Genomic DNA, 22,942 nt, shown 5'->3' with positions numbered 1-22,942 from the left:
AACAGTGTAATCATAACACACATTTACTCACTCTCAAGTATTTCAAGTTCGTGCAATCAAGTGTAAAATATTATAACAGCTGATGCTAGGGTTGCAGATCACTTATACTTTTATGTAATAAATAATTATGATCTAATTACCTATTCCACAAAATTTAATCAAACAACTGTTGGCAAACAACTGTGAGGCAAGCGTATCGACAATACAAGAGAATTGTATTGATTTCAGATAATGAGTATTGTATCGACGTTAATATTGCTAAGGTATGTATTGTATCGGTATCGTATTGGTTTTCGATACGATATCAATACAATATCGATATTTTGATCGAAAATCGTGAAACTCTAGTATTCCTCAAAGCGCGTTATTAGTGGCCCGTCGCAGTTAGTAATATCCGGAGGTGAACTAATTATATTATCTTCAAATAGATTCGTAATGAAATTTTGCCATTTTTTATATTTGTGCTCAACGTCATATATTACTTTCCCATGTTCATCATATAGCAGCAAAGTATAGAAAAGATATTATTAAATCGTTTTCGTTCATGACTGTTAAAGTCGATGGCTTATTTGTACGACAACCACTGAAGTGCGCCACTACGAATCCGCGGTGGCTCGCTTCGTCGTGTGTCTGTAAATTGCAAGAGGTTGTCGTGTATCTGAGGTTGCAAGAAGGAGAAATACAGCTCGAAGACATGGACGACGAAAGAGAGAAAGATAACATCCCAACAGAGGAAGAAGTCATCAAAGCAATACAAAAATTGAAACAAAACAAAGCTTTTGGATCAGACGGCATACCCTCTGAACTTTTAAAACATGGCGCAAAAAATGTGACCTGTAGTATAAGTAGACTAGTAGAACTGATTTGGAAGCAGGTGAAACTACCAGAAGACTGAAACGTAGGTATAATTGTACCTATTCACAAGCAAGAAGACCAAATAGTTTGTGATAACTACAGAGGCATTACCCTGCTAAACGTGACCTACAAAATATTGGCCTACATCCTTTACGCTCGACTGTCGGGATCCAGTGTGGGTTTCGCAAAGAAATGTCTTCTGTCCACCAAATATTCCTTCTAAGGTAAGCTTTGGAAAAAACATGAGTATGGAATTGATACTCACCATTTGTTTGTGAATTTTAGATGTGCCTATGCTAGTGTAGACAGAAACGCGTTATACAAGCCATGATAGAATTTAATATCCCAATACACTTAGTGAGATTGGTGAAAGCAACCCTCTCAACAGTCGAGTGTAAGGTTAGAGTGCAGAATGGTATATCAAGAACGTGCCAGACACAAACAGGACGTCAACTGGGAGATAGCCTATCGTGCCTTCTATTCAACATTCCCCTAGAGAAAGCTATTAGAGAATCTGGAATAACAACAAGACGGACCATTATTAATAGGAGTGTAAAAATACTAGCGTATGCAGATGACATCGATATCATAGCAAGAAGAAAGGCGGACCTGGTTCAATCGCTCACGGCATTGGAAGCAGCACAAAAAGTATGGGGCTAAAAGTTAATATTAATAAAACTAAGTATATGAAGTTGTTCTGAAGCTATTTTCTTGTGGAATTTTTGCAATTAACTAATTTTGATGGGAAATAAGCCACAATTTTACTAAAAAAATGATTTTATTAACGTTTCGACGCAAAAATCGGGTGTCGTCAAAATACAAAAAATATTAATGAATTAAACAAAAATCTTGTTGCTTAGTAAAAAAAATTCGTCTAATAATTTATTTAATTTGACTCATTTATATCGGCAATTCAGACATATATTATACATTTTAAAGTAGAAGACTTTAAAATGATATTGCCAATATTTATGAGTTTCGTATAAATGAGTCAAATTAAATAAATTATTAGAATAATTTTTTTTACTAAGCAACAACATTATTGTTTAATTTATTTTTTTTTTGTATTTTCACACCGACACCCCATTTGGGTGTCGAAACGTTAATAAAATCATTTTTTTAGTAAAATTGTGGCTTATTTCCCATTAAGTATATGAAGGTCTCAAATAATAATCAAGTAACAGAACCTGAAGATCTAATGGTTGGAACATATATCTACTTTAGAAGGAGTAAGAGAGTTCATATATCTAGGTTCATAAATCAACTAAAGTAATACAGTAATATAACTGCAGAAATTAACAGACGTATATCGCTGGTACCTATGATTAATACGATTCCTAATACATTTCCAGTGACAATAATAACTCTTTGATAAGTGTTGGCGATACAATTCTTTTTTATAAGCGTGTCCGCGAAGATTATAACTCCCAAAATATTTTTAACGAAAAGATTTAGTTCATAATAGATGCCGACGAAAACAATTATTTCCCTTTCTGTTTTTGTTTCTGAGGAAGAAAACAATTATTTCTGAGAAATTTTTACTAATTATAATTTTCGTGGACCCACAAACAGAAATTATGTTTTTTGCTGATCTTCTTCTTCTTCTTCTACGGCACTACAGCCCAAATTGAGCCTTGGCCTCCTTTATTTTTTGCCTCCACCCTTGCCTGTCTGTGGCTGATCTTCTCCATACACGGACTCCTAAAAGGGCTTGTGCGTCGCAGTTTACTGTGTCTTCCCAGCGCTTTCGTGGCTTCCCAACCGGTCTCTTTCCTTGCATTCTAGCATTCAGTGCTCGTTTTGGTAGCGTATCCTCTCCCATTCTTATCACATGTCCGGCCCACTGCAATCTTTGTATTCTAATGAAGTCTGACAGGGGCGTTTCCTTATAAAGTTGATAAAGCTCGTTGTTGTATCGACTTCTGAAGATTCCGTTTTCCCTCACAGGTCCCAGTATTCTCCTAAGTACTTTCCTTTCGTATGTGTCGAGTTTGTTTTTGGATGCTTCTTTCAGGACCCAGGCTTCACTGCCATAGCATATTATTGGTCGAATTAAGGTTTTACAGATTCTCATCTTTGTATTTCGGTGGACACTTTTAGACCGAAATATATGGGACAGTTTGCCTGCGTTATTCTCTTCCGTATTTCTCCATCTTCTGATCCGTCGGCATATATTTCTACTCCCAGGTATGTAAACTTTTCAACCGTTTCTGGGACTATATTTCTTCTCGTCTGAGTCATTATCTTTGTTTTTTCTGTGTTAATTTCCAGACCTAGTATTTTTGTTTGTGTTTTTAACTCTGCATATGTATCCTGTGCTCCTGTTGATGTTCTACTCATAATATTAATATCATCATCATAAGCGGCCAGTTGAACCGTTCGGTTGATCAGTAGATTTCCTCGTCCAGTTTGCATTTGCCTAACCGCATACTCCAGTGCCAGGTTAAACAATGTTGGGGCCAGCCCATCTCCCTGCTTTAGTCCCTGCGAAATGTTGAAAAAGTCTGTCCGGTGGTTTTGTATTCGTACACATGCCTGAGTTTCATCCTTTGTGGCTTTAATGAGTCTTATTAACTTGTGTGGTATTGCCAATTCAGCCAATACATAGTATAGTTTGTTCCTTTTGACTGAGTCGTATGCCTGTTTGAAGTCTACAAACACGTTGTGAACATCAACATCGTGTTCCCATGCTTTGCTCAAGATCTGTTTGACTGTAAATATTTGATCCAGTGTCGATCTTCCCGTCGGAAGCCCGTCTGATACTCTCCAATAATATTTTCTGCTAGTGGTTGGAGCCACTGGTTTATAATAGGTATACGTGAGGACTTTATATGCTGTACATAGTAGAGAGATTCCACAGTAGTTTTTGCACTGAAGTTTGTATCCTTTTTTATAGATCGGGCATACTATACTTTTCTTCCAGTCGTCGGGTATTTTCTCTTCTTGCCATACGTCTTTGATGAGCGCGTGGATGTGACTTGCTAGGTGGTCGCCACCTACCTTATATAGTTCTGCTGGTATTTCGTCAACTCCCGGAGCTTTATTGTTTTTCTGGGCCGTAATGGCTTCGAGAACTTCCTCTATTAAGTGCGTTCGCGGGTGCCTGTCGACGACTAGTCGGCGACAAATTAGCAGCAAAACGCATGCGCACTTTAAAATGATATAAATAATATCGTTGATACAAGGTATATTTATCTAGTATAATTTAATAATTAGTTATTAATATTAATTAAATGTAAATATACCTTGTATATTTATCTATTAACGGTATTATTTATATTAAGTGAGGTTAGAAATTGTCGGCGACAATTTGTCAACTGTACCCTCGAACGCACTTGTTGGAGCTTCTACTCCATTCTCTTCTACGTAGATCATACCCATTTCATCTTCCATGTCTACTTGAGTTCCAAGTAGTATCTGAAAATAATGCTTCCAGGTTTCTGTGACTTTCTGTTGGTCACTGATTATTTGCCCACTTTCATCTTTACATAGACGTGTTTGAGGTTTATAGCCACTTTTTATCTTTTTTAGGTATTCGTAAGCCCCTCTAATTTCGTTGTTTTTGAAATTTTCTTCCTTTTTTCTATTTGTCCATTTTCATAGGCTCTCTTTTTATTTCTACATGTCTTGTCTGCTTTCCGTCTTGCGACTTCAAATAATGTTCGTCTTTCCCGTGTTCTTCTTGTTATGTACATCTTGTGTGCTTCATTTCTTTCCTCTATTACTTGTCTGCACTCGTCATCAAACCATGTTGCTCTTCTATCCTTTTTCTTGTTTCCCAGGGTGGACGCTGCTGCTGTCAGTACTGCTGTTTTGATATTAGTCCATTTGCCCTCTATGGAGGGCAGTTCTAGCGTCCTTAACTCATTTGCGACTTCTTGTTCGAACTTCTCTTTACATTCCTGACTCTTCAGTTTTTCTAGGTCCAGTTTGTTTGTTCTTTGTTGTCTTTCGTTTCTTTCCCTGTTAACTCTGCATCTAAATTTGGTTTTTACTAAAAGATGGTCTGATCCACAAAAGATTTAGTTCATAATAGATGCCGACGAAAACAATTATTTCCCTTTCTGTTTTTGTTTCTGAGGAAGAAAACAATTATTTCTGAGAACTTTTTAGTAATTATAATTTTCGTGGACCCACAAACAGAAATGACATTTTTTTGCTGATACTCCTTAAAAAATAATTTTTTTCGCTAACACTTTATTAGGTACTATAATGTTCACATTTATTTAATCGAAAATAATATTTTTCGCGGCGTTCATTGAAAGTTCTACTCTTAACGGCATTTTTCGGGTTTATACTTTTCGTAGGCGGCGGCGATATATCTAGCAAATAGAGTGTATTATGGATTAAAGAAACTTTTAACATCAAACATAGTCACAAAAAGAACAAAAATATTGATAACTCTAATCAAGCCCGTCCTCACTTACGCGTCAGAGACGTGGACAATAACAAAAAGTGATGTAGAACGGTTAGGCTGTTTTGAACATAAAGTCCTCAGACATACCTGTTTCTAAAGGCGTGAAGGAAAACGGATTATATCGTAGACGCCAGTGGCGGCTGGTCAGAGGAGGCAAGGGAGGCTTAGCCTCCCCATAAATTTTTTACACACGCTACACTGTTTTTTTTACTTTGCTACTTTGCTTCGCGTTAGAGATATCGCAAAAAGTTATTTGAACAAGTTGTTCCAAATAATATTCTAACCCCACATAACAGATTTCAGCACAAAATTCGCACTTTTAGTTTTTTCATTATTTGTAGTCGGGATCCTAAAATCGCAGAGGAGGCTGCTGGCCGGAAAATCTCACTTGCTAATGCTCCGCGTCTCCTTAGAGCTGCACATCGCTTGACGCACACGCTGCCCGGAGATCGGGCAAGTGAGATTTTTCGGCCAGCAGCCTCCTCTGCGGATTTTAGGATCCTGACTACAAATAATAAAAAAACTAAAAGTGCGAATTTTGTGATGAAATTTGGTACGTGGGATTAGAATAATATTTGGAACAACTTGTTTAAATAACTTTTTCCGATATCTGTAATGCAAAGCAAAATATCGGTAATTTACCGTGTTTTTGCATTCGCAGATGCATATCTACTTACAGAGATAGAATTGTTAACAAATAAACGACACAAACTTTGGTAATACACTTTTACGATTATACTAACTATTTTTAAAATGATATGATGTTATGAAATAATTATGAATTATGATATTACAAAATGTAAATAAAAAATGGTCAAAAAATGGGGCCTTAAATTAGATTTTTTTGGCGGATTTTTTTTGCTAGTGCAAATTTGTCTAGATAATTTACAGTTAGGTATAGCCTCCCCTATTGAAAAAATCACGAGCCGCCACTGGTAGACGCTATAATTTTGAACTTTACCACCTTTATAGTGAGCCTAGTATTGATAGATCTATCAAAATAAACAGGGTGCGGTGGCTAGGTCACTTAGAGAGAATGAATGAGGCGGAGCCGTCAAAACACATTTATAGCCAGAGACCGGATGGAGTAAGTAGAAGAGGATGAGGAAAATTGGAAAACCAAGGCGAAGGATAGGAAGGAATGGAAGCTAATACTGGAACAGGCCAAGACCCACCATGGGTTGTAGAGCCAATGATGATGATGTATTCCACCAGGTTGTTCGTTTTTTTCTTTTATTGTCTTTTCTGTCTTTCCTTTTATTTTACGAATTTATCGTTTTTATTAAGCAAAGATTTCATGTCTCAAAAAAAGTAGGCTTATAGTCGTTTTGAATTTACTGCAGTATCTCTGAATAACACATTTAAATCAAATTGTTGACATAACTCGTAATAAAGTAGAGATGTTTCGAAAAAATCTGATCTATATCTCCCACCTTAAGTCTTGCAAAAAGGCCACGAGCCATCATCCATCAAAACGTCTTGACGCGTAGCGTCTCAAATACAAAACGACCACTACCTTATAATATATAATATGCAAGCTATACTATCCCGAGGAAGCTGAAGCTGTTTTCACTTGAAGATTATTTTTTGGGGGATCATCCCATTCTGAGTTTGGTTTTATAGTTGCTGGTGTGACGTCGCTGTTTTCACTACCTTTCTCCATTCTTCTCTCTTTTTCTTTGATTTTCTACCTATATTTCTAATTTCCAAACTTCTTAAGTCTTCTTCCACTTGTCTCCATCTCAGTTTAGGTCTGCCTCTAGTTCTTCTACCTGGTGGTATCCATTCCGTTATAACTCTTAACGGATTGTTCTTCGCTCTTCTCTCTATGTGTCTATACCATCTAAATCTCTGTGCTTTTATTGCTCTAACTATGTTCTCTTGACCCATCCATTCTTGTATTTCGTGATTCATCCATTGTCTTGCATCCTCTTCGTTTTCTTTCTTTGGTCCCAGTATTTTTCTCATAATTTTTCTCTCAAAAACTTTCAGCTATTCTTTTCTTGCTGTTAATGTGAATGTCTCCACAGCATATAGCACTATTGGTCTTATGGTCGTTTTGTAGATTTTCATTATTTTGTTTCGACTTATCTTTTTATCTCTGAATTTTTTTATCTTTGTTTCCCGCTTGGGTTCTTCTTTTCATATCTACACTTTCTTTTCTTCTGTCGACTAATACTCCCAAATATTTGAATGTTTCAACCTCTTCCAAGCTGTGTGCGTCTATTATCATTTCTGTCAGTTGTGTTTTCTTTTCTTGCTTACATTCATATAGTTTGTTCTTTTTATTTATTTCCAGTTTTCTCAGTTTGGCTTCTTTTTCTATTTCTTGGAAGGTTTTCTTTAATGTCCTTTTATCTGTTGCTACTATGGTAGCATCTATCGTGGAGATTCCTTTTCTAAAACCGTACTGGTAGTCCCTTATGCTTTGTTCTGTGTATATTGTTAGTCTGTCTCTATACCAGTCATTACTTTATATGTTACATTCAACAAATTAATTGCTCTGTAGTTTTACATATTCTGTGGTCTCCTTGTTTTGGGATTGTCACTATAATTCCTTTTTTCCATTCTTCGGGCATTGTTTCCTTACTCCATATATCCTGTATTAGTTCATAAGTCTTTCTGTGTAGTGCCTCCCCTCTGTATTTTATAAGTTCTGCACATATTCCGTCGTCTCCCGCTGTTTTCCCGTTTTTAGTTTGCATATTTTATCTTTCACTTCTGTATAGGTCAATTCTTCTTCTTTGTTCTTTGTTCCGGGTTCATTATTGTTTCTCATTATAGTAGCTATGTGCTTTTATTTTGTTGTTGCTTTTTCTACTACTTACTTTGTCTACTATGTATTATGCGCATAACTGTATTCCACCAGGTTCTTTATTTTTTTTTCTTTTATTGTCTTCTCTGTCTTTCCTCTTATTTTCCCAATCTTTAGTTTTTATTAAGCAAATTGGTATTTCATGTCTCAAAAAAAATGTGCTTATAACCGCAGTATCTCTGAATAACAGATTTAAATCAAATTGTTGACATAACTCGAAATAAAGTAGAGATGTTTGAAAAAAATCTGACCTATATCTCCCACCTTAAGTCTTGCAAAAAGGCCACGGGCTACCATCCATCGAAACGTCTCGACGCGTAGCGTCTCAAGTACAAAACGACCACTACCTTATACTATTAATAATCTGCGTAGCAAACCCCACTACGAATCCGCGGTGGATCGCTTCGTCGTGTGTCTGTAAATCGCACCGACTCAAATTGTATAAGAGCCTGTTTTAAAATATACCGCGCCCGCCGATATAACTACGAGTGCGAAATTCGAGAAAAAAGTTGAAAAGTGAGCATGGCATCCTTGATCACAGTGCACCTCAACAAGGGAGGCTCCCCCAACCTCGGCTTTAGGTTGCAAGGGGGCAAGGACTTTGGTACTCCTCTCCTCATACAAAAAGTAAGTACTTCACACACACAAACTATTTGAATGAATATACTTCGCTAGTCTAAAACAAAGACGAGTATGTAAAATATATTTAATACACTTTCTTTAGGGGGTTGTTATATAATTTGGACGTTTAAGTAAAATTTATTTTTGGATGTTGCGAATTTTTCGGCGGTGTTTCATCAGTGACATATAAAATCTAATTATAGAAATTTGGGATCAGTTGGTAATATAATATGTTCAGTTTTAAAATACGCGGTTTTACTGGATTCCTACCAAATGTTAAAAGAATGCTTAAAATATAATAAAATATAAGTTTAAGGAAACTTCTTGTAAAATATATTTATTTTTTTATTAAGGGGGTGTTTTCGCACTAATTTAGTTTACATACAAGTATACCTTAAGCCCTTTAATATTTAAAATTATTATTTATCGCCTTTTTTAAAGTTAGATCTTTTTAACTGTGAAAAGCAAGACTATTATTTTTATTATTCAGGATTTTTGATTTTTTTTGTCCTATGTTTTCTAGTTCCATCAGTTTTTGTTTTCATTCATCTACCACTTGTTTTCTGCACTTATTATTTTTTAATCTACATTATTTTTGTACATTTTGTTTTAAATCTTCAACATGTTAAGTTTTTCTCTATTCTTTCTGATTAATTCCTGATTTTTTTTACTGATCGTCTTTTTTCTGAATCTTAATTTATGAACATTTTTTCTTAAGTTTGTATAACTATTCTACCAAAACGTATCCAAAAATATCTAAATAATTGAAAATGTACACTCACAAAATGCATAAATGTACTCAAAGGACCTAACACCTGAATAAGCCAACTAAAACTAGCCGATAACAAACGGTATCTATCAAGAATATGTATCTATCAATGTAAAATCTACCCCTCTTCAATCTAATAATGGATGAAATAATGATGATAATCACATTTAATTTGAATATACGAATATAGCGTAAAAGATAGGGGGTTAAAAGCTAAAATATTGAGCATAACCTACGAAGGTTCTTTGTTATCAGAATATTTGGGACGCAACCCAATATGACTGAACAATGTATTGTAAACAAAATACAGAGTGAGTCTGTAATTTGGAGTAAATTCAACAGTTCAAATACTAATTGATTTTTTTGAAAAATGCTCAGACCTGTCGATTAGTATTTCAAATCGAAATTTTGTACATACAATAATAATGTATACAGGGTGTACCAACTTAGAGATATGACGTCATCGTTGATTTTCTTAAATGGCAATACTGTCATTTTGATAGCTATTTTGATATTGTGTGTAAAGTTATACATAACTACAAAATATCAAATTTTTATTCCCTACCATTTACAAGATAATAAAAAATAACAGTTATGTCTTTAATTTGTAATAAATTCAATAGTTCAAATACTTACTAATAATAATTGTTTTCTTGAAAAATGCTCGGACCTGTCGATTAGTATTTCAAATCGAAATTTTTTACATACAATAATAATGTCACAATTTAGAGATTTGACATATCTTGTAAATGGTAGGGAATAAAAATTTGATATTTTGCAGTTAGGTATAGATTTACACACCCTATCAAAATATAAAAGTGTTGCCATTTAAGAAAATCAACGATGACGGCATATCTCTAAATTATTACACACTGTATATATTATTATTGTACGTAAAAAATTTCGACTTGAAATACTAATCGACAGGTCTGAGCATTTTTTAAAAAAACAGTTAATATTTGAACTACATATTGAATTTATCCCAAACTACAGACATAACTTGGTTATTTTTTATTATCTTTTAAATGGATGGTAGGGAATAAAAATTTGATACTTTGTAGTTATGTATAACGTACCTATAACTTTAAACACCCTATCAAAATAGCTATCAAAATGACAGTGTTGCCATTTAAGAAAATTAACGATGACGTCATATCTCTAAATTAGAACACCCTGTATACACAGGGTGTTAACATACACATATAATTGTATGTAAACAAATTAAATTTGAAATACTAATTGACAGGTCTGAACATTTTTCAAAAAAACAATTAGTATTTGAACTATTGAATTTATTCCAAATTACAGACTCACTCTGTATAATTATATGATCGCATATATTTTGACTGTGTTGCCTAAAAATATAAAAAAAACTACCATAGCAGATAAAAAAAGCACAACAAAACACAATAGATTTTCTTCAAGTCATATTCCATATAATAGATGTAGATATTTTATGTATTAAATATATTTTAGCATAATTTATTATTTAACTATATCTATAACCAATGTTATCACTGTTCTGGGAAAACCAAAATTCTTTTGGGATACAAATGAATTGAGAGATAAAAACATTCACTTGTAGAACATGTTTGTTTATTTTTGATAAGAATGCAAAAAGAAAATTATATAGTAGGTACTTATAGTCTAAGAGCTAGTGAACCCTCCGACTAACGGTCTTCCTGTAAGGCTAGAAATTTGTATAGTGATAATTCATAGCACACTAAGGCTAAAAACCATGACCTGGCAGGCCTCAGCCGTGCACGTGTATCTACCAGGTGAATCTAAAAGTGCATAATTTAGGAGAAAAATAAACTTTCTTCTGTAAAGTTTAAATTTAAGTATGTGTTTGAGTAAGTCATTTAAAAGAAATGTGTACAATGACAGGCGATTCTGAACAGCATAATACCTTGCCAGGCGAGAGGAAAGATTAGGGGTTTTTATCATTAGATTAGATTTTTATTCTTAAATTAGGACTTTTTGGCATGTATATAATACTAGTGACGTCATCCATCTGGGCGTGATGACGTAATCGATGATTTTTTTAAATAATAGTAGGGGTTGTGTGATAGCTCATTTGAAAGGTTATTTAATTTTCTATTCAGTAATATAAACTGTAACATAATTATTTATACAGGGTGTATAATTTTTTTTTTTATTTTTGTCTAAATTAATTTAATAAAATTTTTTTTGTACACCCTGTATAAATAATTGTTAATGTTTATATTACTGAATAGAAAATTAAATAACCTTTCAAATGAGCTATCACACAACCCCTACTCTTATTTAAAAAATCATCGATTACGTCATCATGCCCAGATGGATGACGTCACTAGTATTATATATATATGCCAAAAAGTCGTAATTTAAGAATAAAAATCGACCTGTCTGAGGATTTCTCTTCAAATTTGCCCATTCTCGAGATAATGAATTTATGCAAACTCAAACGTCCTCACTTATAGTACAGTGTCGGGTCCGCTTGATTAGAAATTAAAAAACAAAGGGGTTTTCGATATTGTATTGCAAAAAACTCTTTGGGATTTCATCAATCAATATTTAAAGAATATCTGCCTACCTTGGCAACATTGAAATTTTTAGTAAAATGTCCGATTTAGGGTTAAAAATGGCCGATTTCGCAATTTTCAAAATTTTTAATCGCTTAAATAACAAAACTATTAACCTAAGAGAAAAATCACTAAAGACCTTTTCTGTTTGGAATGATTCAAAAAACCTAAAAAAACTTTATTCGATACAAAAAAATAATTTTAGGAAAAACTCCTAATCTTTCCCCTCGCCTGGCAAGGTCTTATGCTGTTCAGAATCGCCTGTCATTGTACACATTTCTTCTAAATGACTTACTCAAACACATACTTAAATTTAAAGCTTAAAGGAGGAAGTTTATTTTACCCCTAAACAATGCACTTTTCGATTCACCTTGTAGATACACGTGCAGGACTGATGCCTGCCAGGTCATGGTTTTTAGCCTTGGTGTGCTATGAATTATCACTATAGAAATTTCTAGCCTTACAGGAAGACCGTTAGTCGGAGGGTTCACTAGCTCTTAAACTATTACGTCTCTGTAGATTTTAAAGGAAAGTAAGCCTAAATAATGTGAAACTTTGATAGCCAGAAACAACAAACAGTCGAAGACAAAACAGAATAATTTAAAACATCACAGAAATATTAGAATTAAGCACTATTTTATCATAAAGGGAACTAACAGAAAGTCAAAATTCAACAAATATTAGTCGTTCATCACTACATACATCAATTTTCATTTCTTCGATATTTTTATTATAGTATGATCAAAATTAAAAATCAAAATGATCAAAAAATATCATGTCACTTCCTCAGGTCAGTTGAAGGTTATGAATAATTAAAATAGAGAGCTAAAACTAATGGTAGGGGAGCCCAAGCGGGGATTTTGCAGTTACTCGAGCGCGCCAGATTATCATATGGGGAGAAACCTGGTGCCCTGCAGATGTACCTCTACCATATATTGGCTCTTAACACAGGGGCATTCGTTAAGGGGGGCCCGAAAAAAATCTATCCTTAAAAATACTCGAAATTGTCAGATTAAGATAAGGTAAGTTAAGTACGTACAAAAGAGTGTATATTTCAAAAATCTGACGATTTGAGCGAGGCGTAAGAAAATGGGTGAGTTAAAAAGTTTCACAAAAAAAAAGCGAATAATTCGCGAAATGAAAGTTAGATCGAAAAACTAAAAATACGTGTTCAATATTTTTTAAAAAATTATCGAGTGATACCAAACATGACCCCCACGGAGAGGGGTGGGGGGTAAATTTAAAATTTTAAATACAAATCCCGCGATATTTCGCAAAATAAACATTAGATCGAAAAACTGCAAAATACACCTAATCAATATTTTTGAAAAATCTATCGAATGGTACCAAAAACGACCCCCACGCAGGTGGGGTGGGGGGTTACATTAAAAATCTTAAATAGGAGCCCTAAATTTTGATTCCAGATTTGGATTCTTTACGTAAAAATAAGCAACTTTTATTCGAAACATTTTTTCGAATTATGGATAGATGGCGCTATAATCTAACAAAACGATTGTTAGAGATGGAAAATTAAATTAAAAATGGAAAGTTCCACTAAAATGGAAAATTTTACTTAACTTTTTTTGGTTTTAGGACCTACTCTTCACAACCCAATAGATCCCCAAAGCGCTCGAGTGACTACACATTTAGCATACTTCGCTCCCCTACTATAATATTTTTGTTTCTACAACAAAACAAAAAAAAGTGGTTGTCATTTTTTGTTTCTGAAGCAGGAACAGAATGTGGGTCAGTTTTTTAAGAATACCTACATCATGAAAATGACTTCAGATCTAGAGGAAAAAAATATAAAATAAATTAATAATAATTTTTAAATTCGATTAACTTCCAATAATAAGATGCCACAGGCAAATATTCTCCACGTTTTTATTTCGTTAATTAGCAAGATAGAGCCAGAGCCAATGAAAAAACGTTGATAAAACCACCATTAGAAGTTCAAATAGTTTATTTATCGCCACACCAGTAAAAAGATAACACAATTTACAAATTTTAAGAGGTAAGGGGTACCTTGTGGTTCAATCTTATTCACGTTACAAATATTTCTATTATCTTATCCCAACGTATTGGGACTAAATAAATAAATAGAGATTATTTCTGAGCTTTCCAATACCTTTTTTCTTGATGTTAAAGTGGAAATGATATCTTTCGTAATCAATCTACTCTATTATGGTTTCTTAAAATATTCCTAAAATATTTGTCAGTACCTACCTATTATCCTAAATTATTGTTTTATTTGTTTTGGGTGTTAAGAATTTAGAGAAGGTAGTCCATTGATGAGACTTATCGGCGTCGTGGAGGGTCTGGACGTTCTAGACTATGGTAAGGCTGTGGTTTGCACCATCTTAGACTTCTTACTCTCAGAAATAGACGGGACAGTGTATCGAGTAAGACATGATTTATTTGCAGCTACGGGAAGGGTAGTCTCAAGAAGAACATTTAATAAAAAGTTTACTTGGAATGAGACTGAGAGCTTACCGTCCGCTTTCGGTGTTACCTTTGACACCACACCATACCAGAATGGAGTTTTGTCTGCCTCAGTGATGAATCTAGGTTTTCAGCAAGACAACCAAGCAATATGATATGGGGTGCTATATGTTTGGGAAGCTCTGTAGGCTATGTTCTATGTTGTATATCCTATGTTCTATCTATAAGCTTCTTATTAAGGGTCTCTTTGCAGAATTCATTTGCATCTTGTAAATGCGTATGGTCACTGTTTTTTGTAAATTTGCAGCGCGTAACAATTAGCGATCGACTTTAAACATGGCCGTGAATATGTCAAAGACTATCCATCTGAAGAATGTACTTCTTCTTCTTCTTTTGGTACCTTACCGTTTCGAATATTGACGATCATTCTGGCTATAATTATTTTATTAACTGATGCTTTAAATAGATTAGTTGTTGTGGAGAACCATTTCCTCAGGTTTTTTAACCATGATATTCTTCTTCTCCCAATTCCTAGGTTTCCGAATACTTTTCCTTGAAGGCTTACCTTCAGAATGTACAAACACTGAAATCATCGACAAAGTATATGGTATGGTTAAGTACATAATACTACTCTTAACTTGTAGTGAAACTGGATGGAAACATTCGTAAAAAAGGACTGTCTAAAAACTAAAAAAAAAATATTTTAAAAACCAGGATAATGCACCTGCTAATATATGTTTTGGCAACTGGAAAGAAGTGTATTTGTCCATATTCTTTAGTGTTCTGAGTACTCTCTATTATTTCCATGGAAACACTACCGAGATAAGTAAGAACGTTGGAGCACCTCTGGATGAAGAGTTTTGATATGGGGTCACAACACATTATGCTGAAAACTAACATTCCTTTTAAAGCATAATTGATTGTCGTTTTGCCTATCAGGCCAAGAGCTTTTCAGACCATGTTAGTATATTTATAAAAAATAATTTAATGAAAATTAAACGTTCCGGAAAAATAACTGTAACATGTTTAGATTTATGTTTAATAATACATTTTGTATCAAAATACAAACCTCACAATGTATGTTCGACATGAACATGAATTAAGAAAAAACTTTCATAATCTATTCAATGGTTTTAGTGCATATAGATACAAAACAACTATTTTGGATGTGCCATTTAAATTGATTAATATGTAACTAAAATGTCAAGAAAATATACAAATTAAATTAACTCGTATTGTATTATGAGTTATGTTTACAGTTTATCCGTTTAATCAATTTTTTTCATATCTTCTTTAAAATATGTGGTGACTAAGTGTAAAGTGGATTCAACATTTTTTTTGTTCGAGAGATTTATATTTTTTAAGTTGGCCATGTTCGTAATTGGTAAAGCTTGTTTACAGAGTTGACCCGCAAATTGTTGCCCGACTTTTCGTAACTTATTCAGTAATAACAAATAACAAAACAATGTTTATCGGTTTTTTCTGAAACAAAGATAAACGTTTAATAAACCTACCCCTAAAATTTTTTCCCATTTGTTTATAATTTTAGAAATCAATAAGTACATTTACCTATTCAAGTACATTTCTACATACCTAACATATTTCTCATACCTAATGGCTGAAATATGGCAAGAGATCTACCAAATAAACCAACAAGTTTTTCCTTAAAATATAATATCAAAGAAAATAAATTTTTTTATTAAAATACATCTTAAAATTTGCAAGATTAAATTTGTTGATATGCTTTTTCTCATGAGCATTTTTCAGTGCGTCACAGTTTTTCGATTTCTTTCTAACGCATTAAATTGTATATGACAGAAAAAAAGGCACGTCGTCGGTGATTACTTTGGTAATTATTCTAGTTGTCGATAGATGGCGCTATAATAGAAAAAAATTTATTTACTAATTATATAATATAGGTATCTAGGAATATAATCTGTACAATTTATAAGACTATATACAAATCAAAGAAAATACCATTTTATAAATGCAATAAGACAATTGATTTGTTTTTATCCCCAATTGCAAATAAAATTTGACAATTGTCAGATTTAACTAAAATGTCATGTTAGAATAAATGTTATAAATGTATTTTATCGCGGACTTACCTTTTTTTTCTATCATTTGTGACGTACTGAAAAATCCTCATGAAAAGAACCATACCAAGTCTGTTTAATTGGTTGGCTCACACGTTTGCATTTTCTGACAAGTAAAATGTGTTAAAAGTGATGTTTGTTCTTAGAAAAACCGTCAAACTAATTAAAATTCTTCAGCTTAGATTAGTCTAAAAAATAAAAATTGCTTAGAGTATTGGGAAAAGTTTCTACTATTACCGTAGCCTAGACTCTAGACCACTAACATTATCATGGACCATTACATTTTTGTCTTAGAGAAACAACAATTTTTGTCTTCTGCATATGGGGCCATTTATAAGTAAGTTCCGTGTTAAGTAATAATGGTTATTGATAGTTTTACCTTTTTTAAGATAGTCAATTAAAGCTATACCTTTGCAATATCAAAATAGAATGGAATAGAATAGAATATGCTTTATTGTCACTGAAAATTTTTACAATTTTATGGACAAAGCTTACATACAGTCAAAAGACAAATAATAAAATCAAAATATCAAATCAAATCATATTAATAACAAATAACAAGTACAATTTACTAAAATACAGTGGCCATAACTTGTCCGACCGACTGCGGCCCTATACGGCTTCAGAGTATTCGTTCTGTTCTTTGGTGTATAGTATTCGATTCAGGTTTCATGAAAGATTACCAAATGATGCCAAAAGTCTAACGGATTTCGCTTCATAAGGTCCAAAAACTGCTGAGAAGTGTCAAGTGTCACACGATCAAGTTTTTGGTCAATGGTCAGCAAACGCTGCACCAATCGACTAGTGCGTTCATTACTAATTAATGTTGCTTCTGGTAATTCAAACGTCTTCATCTAACGTTCAGTTAAAACCATGGACTTTCTTCGCTTTTTACGGTTTAACTACATTGGAGGACAGTCCAGTACGTCGGTCATCCAACTATAACCACAACTAAATTCACGGAACCAAAATATAACTAAATATAGTCTAAAGGAGCATTAGTCCCATAATATTTAATGTTGTTCTGAAGCTATTTCCTTGTGGTATTTTTATAATCAACTACATAATATTTTCAATGAGAAACAAGCCACAATTTTACCAAAAAAATGATTTTATTAACATTTAATCATTTATTTCATTATTTTATTATTTTGTATTTTGACAACGATACCCGACTTGGGCGTCGAAACGTTAATAAAATCATTTTTTGGCAAAATTGTGGCTTATTTCCCATTGAAAATAGTTTCGATAATATTTATTAAGTTTTTTTGTTTCATTTGTTGTTTCATTGCTGGTTTCATTTCTCGAATAATAATGTTTAATGAGAGCTCGAAAATCGTTTTTCATCCTATGTGACATTTTTCCAAATACAATCAGCTTTATGCAGTTGTCAAAAATATACTAATGGTTGGTCGCATCGCGCTAAAATTTGACATGTATGACTAAAATAACAAAAAAGTTAGACTTTCTAGAACTAATGTTTTTTTTATGAGATTGTAATGTTCTAGTTAGTGAAGGATGCTTACTTATCTGACCACCAGATACCGAGAAGGAAGGTTCAAGTCAAAGCATATTATACATTTGAATTACATACTTAGAAAGTTTAGGAAAAATCATGGAATATTTAAGTTTTACTTATCTCAGGAATGTTATCATAGTGCAGTAGAAAATATTAGGTTTTAATGTTTAATAATAAAACTACGATTAGTTAAAGAGGTATCTATCTATTTCGAAACAACCTAATTATATTTTTATACTAGCCAAGTATCTATTATTTTAATACAAACTATTTTGGCATATATTTTTCTAATTTTTTTTAGAAAGTTACAAAAATGCAGGAAGCCAAGTTGTTATTAAAATTTCTTTCTAACTCTATGCTCCGTATATTTTACTTGAAATATTCTATTTAATTCAGTTTCCCATCTTAAGAGCAAACAGTAGCGATCAACAGGTAACAACTTCGGGAGATGGTATCATACCTTTTTTCGTAAGGTCTGCGAAACTTTGGTAACAGTGATAATCTTTGACATTATCTAAGATTAATATTTTGACAATTTAACTCGTAGGCGCGCTAAATGGAAGTAATAGAAAACAATTTTGTTATTAGTAAATAAATATTTATAAAAATAAACCAAAATGGGTGAAAATTTTATGTTAACATAGGTATTTGCACGAAATAATAATAATAAATAATAATTTCGTTGTGAAGCGATGTGTTTATAGCTTTGTTTAACAATAAAAAAATTAATTTTTAGCAATGCAAATAATCAAAACCGATATAATTTGACTTGAACTTTGAAATGCTGTAAGTAGAATTGCTATTTTATTTTTTAATCAACAGTTATTCGGGTTCAAAAATTGCAATTTTTCGATTTTAAGTTCAACCGCGTTTATCTCGAAAACTATGCATCCTACGAAAAGCTTGTCAGAACATTTTTTGCTTATACAAATACAACAAAAAAATGTTTTGTTTTGCGAGAAATCGCTGTTATGTAATTCCTCAAGTTCTTTGTTTATGACAATCTTATCGACATCCGGATCAACTGTTACCCAAAAAATTCGTGGTCTACGGGTCAAAATACATAAAAAAAACTTGGGTAAGTCCATCTGAATAAAGGAGGCCGTTGTACCCCCCTGGCGACAGGACTATGAATATCTACCTAAAAAAAATTGGCATTTGTACTGTAGTCAGGATTTCTGTACCTAAACATAGATTTATTACGAATTTCATTTTCATGGGAATAGCTATTTGTATAACAAGGGAGGAAAGTGCTACTTTTCCTCCCGAGAATGAAGTTTACTGCCCGACGCGTAGCGGAGAGCAGTAATCATTTAAGGGAGGAAAAGGCACTTTACTCCCATGTTATACATATGGTTTTTCCACCTTCCTTAAATTAATAACAAGTCATTTTTTCATTTTTACTTAATTTATTTATGTAACTAACCAACAAAATTTATTAAAACTAAAACTAACAAGTAGGTACAATATAACTATCATTTGTCAAATATAAGTCAAATTATTAATGTAAACATTGTTAATCAAAATAACAATTTACTGTTTTTTACCATTCTGCAAAATACAGGGTGTTTTATAAATAAACGTTAAAATGTATAGATACTTACGTAATAGAAAATAGATATTGTACAGGGCGTCAATAAGTTATATTTCATGAATGAAATACCATGACGTCACTTTTACTTTTCCTCCCTAGGGAGGAAAAGTACAACTTTGCTCCCTACAATCAGGTCCGGAAAAGTATACTTTCGGTAGAGATAGGTGGAAAACAACTTTTCACACTTTTCTTATTTATGACAACAGTAGATTACTTCTATAGGTATGTACTTACATTATTAAAATTTGTGGTGGCTCCAATTTCGATGTTCTCATAATTTTGGCACGGTTTTTAATGGACTTTTTCTTGGAAGGATTCGCTTTATTTTTCGTTTGATTAAATTTTCCCATTTTGTTAAACTATTGATAATACTTTTAGAATAAAAAATCCTCCTAAAACTTTATATACTCGCATTAGAATTCGAAATATTTTTACGTAAAATATACTTACCTACCTACATATTATAACTAAAACTCACAATTAACAACAATCTATTCTTTCAAAGAGGCCAACAACTTATACAATAACAACAAAAATATAATAAATTAACTATCAATAAACACTACTTTCCTATGAAACAACAATACCGAATTCTTAAATTAACACACTACTGGCACTGAACAGATATCGATAAAGATGACAGAACAGATTAGAGAAAATCTGAAGCAGGTTTGTCAAAATGACAGTGATAATTTCTCTATGTTGCCTAATTAGTTATTAGTTATAATATGTTCGATTTCTTGTTAGAAATAAAAAATTTTAGTAGTTCCAAGATTACACAAAATCTAGGCATGGGATAAAAAAGTTTATTTGAAGAAAGTTAATTTTTTTGTTCTTCTTAATGGCGGTACAGGCTCGTTGTTTTAATATTCTATTTAATTACAGAGTAATTTCCACATACTAATATATTTCTCAATTTGGGCTCTGTACCGCCATTCTTTATTATATTACGAATATGTGTGCCAAATATCTCGACAAAATATTCAAAATTACAGCCGCAATCTTGGAACGCGTTTGTTGCTACCTGTTGATCGCTACTGTAGCCTCTTAAATTTAATCTAGTTTTTTATAATTTCATAAGTTGTTTACTCCTGATCGAAATATATAACTTAGTGTCTTGATATTATGTTGTTAACTATTTTTATTTACACTACACTTAGGTATAGGTACCTCATTTTCTGATTCGTTTGTGCAGACCTTGTTCACTTTCTGCCTTGAAACTTCCAATTTTCTTTTTCCTTTTCGAAAACATTCGAAAAAAAGTGTTTTTGAAAAGTGTTTAATTTTTTAAAAACTTTTTACAATTATTTGCTAGGCGCTTACCAGTACCTCTACAGCAACGTGGTTCCATGCGGAGTATTTTTGCATGAGGCTATTGGTTTCGCATTTTTTGCATTGTACTAAAGTCTCGATTTTCTTAGCGAAAGAATTCAAACTCCTGATATGTCAGAAATTTCGAATATTTTAATAACATTCTCCTCGTGTCTTAATGATAACAAAAATGTTTATGAGTTGCTTCTTATTATATCTCAGTTGTGGGTATTTAATCATTAACACATATTTTCTTTATTTTTGTTTGTTTAATTTTGTTTTTTTTATTTTAACTTTCCAGTTTTATTTTATTATTTATTACTTATTTCTGTTTAATTACATAATTCTTCTGCTTATATTGATTTTTACATTAATTTATGGTTACTTCAACTAGAAGAATAGGAATAATTAAGAAACAACCACCCTATTTCTTTGTTTTAAATTTTGATTTCACCGTCTCTGGAAATGCACAACATAGTCCATGTTGTGAGGTCGTCCCGCATCTATAAAAAAAATTCTGGTTCGGTTTCTTTGCGGATTCCTGTTCAAAAATGTCCCCTTTAGACAAATCAGAAGTTTGCCGGGCGAAATTTTCGGCAGAAATGTTCCAAACAATGTTGCATTGTTTTTAAACAAAATTAAAAGATCACCTTTTTTGCCCAGGAAAATATTTTGTTTAGATTTTATGGGTCATTCTAAATAGTATGGTATAACTAGACCCAAACCCAGACATCCAAAATGAAAGTTATCCTCCAACACCAAATTGTTCTATATGGTCCACATAGTGTTCAGAAAAAAGTCACACCATTTTGAGCGTCGGGTTGGGGGGGGAGAGGGGGGAGAAATCGGTAAATTCGTAGTTTTTTACGGTTTTCGTCAATATTTCTAAAACTATGCGGTTTAGCATAAATAACCTTCTATACAAAAATTTTCTACATTAAATTGAAATAAAAAAGGTCCTATGCATAATCCTTCTAAATTTTTTTTTTTTTATTTGCTAAGTACTACAATCTGGTCTTTGACCAATGAGTAACTTTTTATCTATCCTATCTTACTAACTACTTAATATCTAAGAGTCACCCTTTGATGTCTTCTTAGTTGTCTTTATTATTACTGGCGCACTTTTTGATTGCGCACTATCACACAAAGCTCTGCTTTTCACTTTATCACGCACTACACCAACACGTTACTTGCACACTAGTCGCGCAATGCTCCGCTATTAGCTTTGTCGCACACTACACCAACTCGTGAGGTTTGGTCCTCTTCAGTCTTCTTTTCTGGTTTGAGTTGTCCAGGAGCTGGATGGCCTCAATATTTTCGTGGAGAAGAAGTCTTTTTTCATGACTTTCTGCGTGTTTTCGGATTTCTTTGTCGACGGGCTCCATTTCGTAGATCCTTGTGGATATCGTCATTACGGATGTACCAGGGTGCTTCTAAAATGAACGGTTCAAAAGTTACGGAGGTAGTATAGTATAATTGGTCCAAAAAAGGCCTAAACCAGACATCCAAAGTAAAAGTTTTCCTTCAACACCAAATTGTTCTATATGGTCCACATATTGTTCAGAAAAAAGTTACACCATTTTGAGCGTCCGGTTTGGGGGGGAGATGGGGGAAAAGTCGGTAAATTAGTAGTTTTTTTACGTTTTTCGTCAATATTTCTAAAACTATGCTTTAGCAAAAACAATGTTCTATACAAAAATGTTCTACGTGAAATTTAAAACAAAAAAGTTCCTATACATAATTGTTATAAAATCAACGGTTCCAGAGTTACGAAGGGTAAAAAGTGGAGGTTTTCGATACTTTTTATATTCTTTGGGCAATTTATAGAAATGTTCTTTAACGGGATTGTGTTTTGTAAATAAAATTTGTTATTTCAGTGGCCGATGATATGTTAGCCCTTGAAGAAACGTCAAACTCACCACCCAAAATCATCATCAAT

General features: G+C 32.9%; 1 protein-coding gene across 4 annotated transcripts in view; it reads left to right on the top strand.

The window, feature by feature from the left end:
- Positions 1-8,439: 8,439 nt before the first annotated feature.
- The window catches only part of LOC114332799 (PDZ and LIM domain protein Zasp), a 252,434-nt gene continuing 237,931 nt past the window's right edge, over positions 8,440-22,942 (top strand). For all 4 annotated transcript variants that reach the window (XM_050645685.1, XM_050645672.1, XM_050645694.1 and 1 more), the window contains exon 1: positions 8,440-8,714. In XM_050645685.1, coding sequence (XP_050501642.1) covers positions 8,610-8,714 — 105 coding nt within the window. In that variant the 5' untranslated portion in view covers positions 8,440-8,609. The remainder of the gene's footprint in view (positions 8,715-22,942) is intronic.

Source organism: Diabrotica virgifera, chromosome 1, assembly GCF_917563875.1.
Source record: "Diabrotica virgifera virgifera chromosome 1, PGI_DIABVI_V3a".
In the NCBI taxonomy this organism is placed as follows: domain Eukaryota; kingdom Metazoa; phylum Arthropoda; class Insecta; order Coleoptera; family Chrysomelidae; genus Diabrotica; species Diabrotica virgifera.
This window is presented reverse-complemented; position numbering and strand designations above follow the sequence as displayed.